General features: G+C 38.3%; 1 protein-coding gene across 1 annotated transcript in view; it reads left to right on the forward strand.

Moving 5' to 3' along the window:
- The window catches only part of LOC128247875 (cytochrome P450 4V2-like), an 8,130-nt gene extending 4,659 nt beyond the window's left edge, over window positions 1-3,471 (forward strand). The window contains exons 2-3 of the mRNA XM_052968086.1: window positions 309-421; window positions 3,202-3,471. Of these exons, the coding sequence (XP_052824046.1) occupies window positions 309-421; window positions 3,202-3,471 (383 nt within the window). The remainder of the gene's footprint in view (window positions 1-308; window positions 422-3,201) is intronic.
- The last annotated feature ends 322 nt before the right edge of the window (window positions 3,472-3,793 follow it).

Raw genomic sequence — 3,793 nt, forward strand, 5'->3', positions numbered from 1 at the left:
TATATATATGTGTATGTACGTATGTATGTGTGTACGTGTTTATGTGTGAGGGTTTGTGTCAGTACCCTCTACCACTTGACAATTGGTGTTGCTTTGTTTACGTCCCCGCAACGTACGCTTCGGCAAAAGAGACCATGATAATAAATATCAGGCTTTAAAAAATGTATACAATGCAGTCGATTTATTCGACTAAAATCCTCTAAGTCGGTGCCCCAACATGGCCGCATCCGTGGATGCATGGAATTTGTTGTCATCAGCTTAAGTTTTTTCTAGGGAAACTTTTCTCACATTAATCAAATCTATTTCAGAGTATTTTAAGAGACTAATGAAATGCCTTGAAGAATTTCGAGAACGTGGCATACTTTGCTTATGGTCAGGTATCCAGCCTGCTGTTTTGATTTTCAAAGATGAATATGTACAGGTAAGGGATTTAAAAATAATTTATGCGGTTATTATTGGAGAAAATTGACTCTTCATGTATACATGAATGCACTGAGTGGGTCATTAATTTACTAACATACCGGAGAAATGTTCTAACATACAAGAATTAATTCTTGCTATATCTGCAGAAGTAACAGCAGCAATACGTTTGATTAGATGGGGGTATGTTTTGTAGAGTTTTGCCTTTTAGCTGTATAACTTACTTTGTTACGCCTCTGCTTAACTAAGCAATAGTGAAGTCAATGAGGGTGTGTTGTATGTTGTAGTCAAGACGTAGCTGCCAAGACTTTCTGTAATTAAGCCCTACTGTCTTAAAAGGAGTATACACCGGATAAGAAATTCCTGATGTACGATACAGACAATATGATCTTTTTGTTGTGTTCGAAACAGAGGAGAGAGACACCGCTGATATAGTAATCACCGTAACGACCCTATAATGAGGGTGGAACTTGGGAACAATTAGAAAGTTTGAGATTCGACATAACCGAAGTGCAAATTGACATAATCGGCTTTTATTCTCAAACCCACATCTGTTCTAGAGATCTGAATGTAAAAGTCGTTCGCATGCAATAAATTTAGAATGAGGACATATTCAGTTGAACAGAAACGAGTGGAGGAACTAGGTTGCAGTGAAGTGCAGTGTTTGAGATAGTATATTAGAGCATGAAGGCCATCAATGTGAGGGATTTCTACATGTTGTGGATAGACTACTGTTTGTCTCAGTTCATGCAACCATTCAGCGTCCTTCTCGTGCTCCTTGTCTTTGCTCCAGATATCACTCCAAAACCTTTGGCTCTCAACCTTATCCAGTATCAACTTTTCATCTGTACACTCTCCATTTATTTCCTTGTAGAATTTCTTCTAATCTACTCTGAATAACCTATTCTGGTGGTAACCCTTCATTCTTTGGTCGTATCTTACCATCTTTGCTTTCTTTGCTACGTGGCGCTGTTTCAGTTCTTCCATTACCACTTTCAGGCCCTTTCTTTCAATATCATACATCCTGTTCAATACCCTGTTTTTTTGTTCGCCTTTTAGCTCCGCCTTCTCTTTTCGGTCTAACACAGAAATGTCCCTCGAGAGCATATCTAACCGCGCCTGTATTCTTCTTTTCCATCATTGATCTTTTCTTTTGTCACTCACATTATATTGTTTTGTTTTGACATCAACACCCACATTTTCTGCTACAACAATACTTGCTGCCTTGATCAAATTCTTTGTTTCTGTGATGTTTTTTGTTCTGATGTATTTCAGAATTTCATTGACATTTTTCGTTTCTTGGTTCAATTTCCACTGATCAACCTTTTTAAGTTTGCAAACAATGTCGCTATCGTTCTCCTGTAGCTTTGTCGTAGATTGCCTTTTGTCCATCTGTCATGTCACCATTTAATTTTATTGTATTTTTCCGACCATCTATACGTCTCTTATTATTGTTGTTGTTGTTGTTGTTATTATCACCTTCTTTGCAACAATAGTTGCTGCAAAGCCAATAGTCTGTCTTCCTTTTACTGCTACACTTCCTCTCAATTCCTTAAACCTTTCTTATCCTTCAGCTTCCGTCTTTTCTCATCTTTTCTTTTCATCTCACTCTCGACTTTGCCTTCTTCTACTCATTTTATTACTCTTTCTATCCTCCTACTTACACTGATTCTCCTACCACTTCTCGTTCACGTATGAAGTTCACGTAGTCCTGCGTTTCTTATCAGTCGCTGCCACTTTGTTTTAACTTAGAGGATGTAGAACTCTGTAGTCTCTCATTAATTTCTATCCTTTCAACATTTTCCTTGAAGAAATGTTAGATTCTGTGAGCTGGCAGAAACGTTAGCACGCCGGGCGAAATGCTTAGCGGTATTTCGTCTGCCGTTACGTTAAGAGTTCAAATTCCGCCGAGGTCGACTTTGCCTTTCATCCTTTTGAGGTCGATAAATTAAGTACCAGTTACGCACTGGGGTCGATGTAATCGACTTAACCCCTTTGTCTGTCCTTGTTTGTCCCCTCTATGTTTAGCCCCTTGTGGGCAATAAAGAAATAAGAAATGTTGGATTTTTCGCTCATCACAGCAAGTACACGGTACTATTTTTATCGATTTTACTACATAGCAAAAGTCATGCCAACACAATATTGGAGTCTGTTTAATCACACATATACATACATACACACACACACACACACACACACGCACGTATATATAAGCATGTACACTCACATATGTATATGTATACACACATACATGCACACATACATAAAGTCTTCTTGTAATGTAGAGTCACACGGAATTAGTACACTAGTGGCAACGGTAGAGAACAATTGCATAATGAGAGGCGCAAATGAATTGGACCAGAACCGTGTTGCTGCAAAGTGAACATCCAAACGTTACAGCAATGATTGTATTAAACTTATATCAGTATTGATACTGCTAGTAGAGACAGCGAGTTGGCAGAATCGTTATTGCGCCGGGCGAAATGCTTATTAGTATTTCGTCTGTCTTTGCGTTCTGAATCCAAATTTCGCGCAGATCGACTTTGCTTTTCATCCTTTCAGGGTCGATAAATTAAGAACCAGTTGCGTTTTGTGGTCGAGTTAATCGACTGACTCTCTCCCGCAAAATTTCGGGCATTGTGCCTAGAATAAAAATGATTATTTATTTTGCTACTAAATTATATAAGCTGATTTCTGCAATAAATATTCTAGTTGATACTTTCAAAACATTCTTGCTTCTATTTTTATTGATTTAATTTACATTAATTTCTTTTCATTCAGAGTGTAATTGGCAACACGAAACACATGGAAAAAAATTTTTTGTATACATTTTTACACCCGTGGTTAGGAAATGGTTTGCTAACTAGGTATGTATTTGACAATTTATTTGAAAATACGAGGTGGTTCAATTGGCTTATTCCTGCTTCTGAAAGAATAGAGCATGCGGGGGATCTATTGTGCAGACAACGTTCGCATGTGCAAATGGTCGTGAATGATTTTTGCCACGGACCCTACACGTATCTTTACCTCTTTGGGCTAGTTGCCGAATAGTTATGAGGGGATACTCTAAAATGGCGGCTTCCACTTTATGGATGGTGTCGTCATGAATGATGGAATGTGGTAGTTCAGAAATAGAAGCAATTTCCACGGATGTCCACCACATGTGAGCTGGTCGGGCCAATGCTTGACTACGTCGTATGAGCGTACATCGTCACCATAAACCTCTTTCATCTTATCAAATGTTTCTTTTGGTGTACGACCTTTCAAGTATAAGAAACTGGTCACTGATCTGCATTCAACAGCTACTATTATAACACTTTAGTTCACTTCAGCAACCTTAAATAACAAACGAATACTAGTGGAAAGCTGCAAT

The sequence above is a fragment of the Octopus bimaculoides genome, chromosome 5 (genome assembly GCF_001194135.2).
Source record: "Octopus bimaculoides isolate UCB-OBI-ISO-001 chromosome 5, ASM119413v2, whole genome shotgun sequence".
Classification (NCBI taxonomy): Eukaryota; Metazoa; Mollusca; class Cephalopoda; order Octopoda; family Octopodidae; genus Octopus; species Octopus bimaculoides.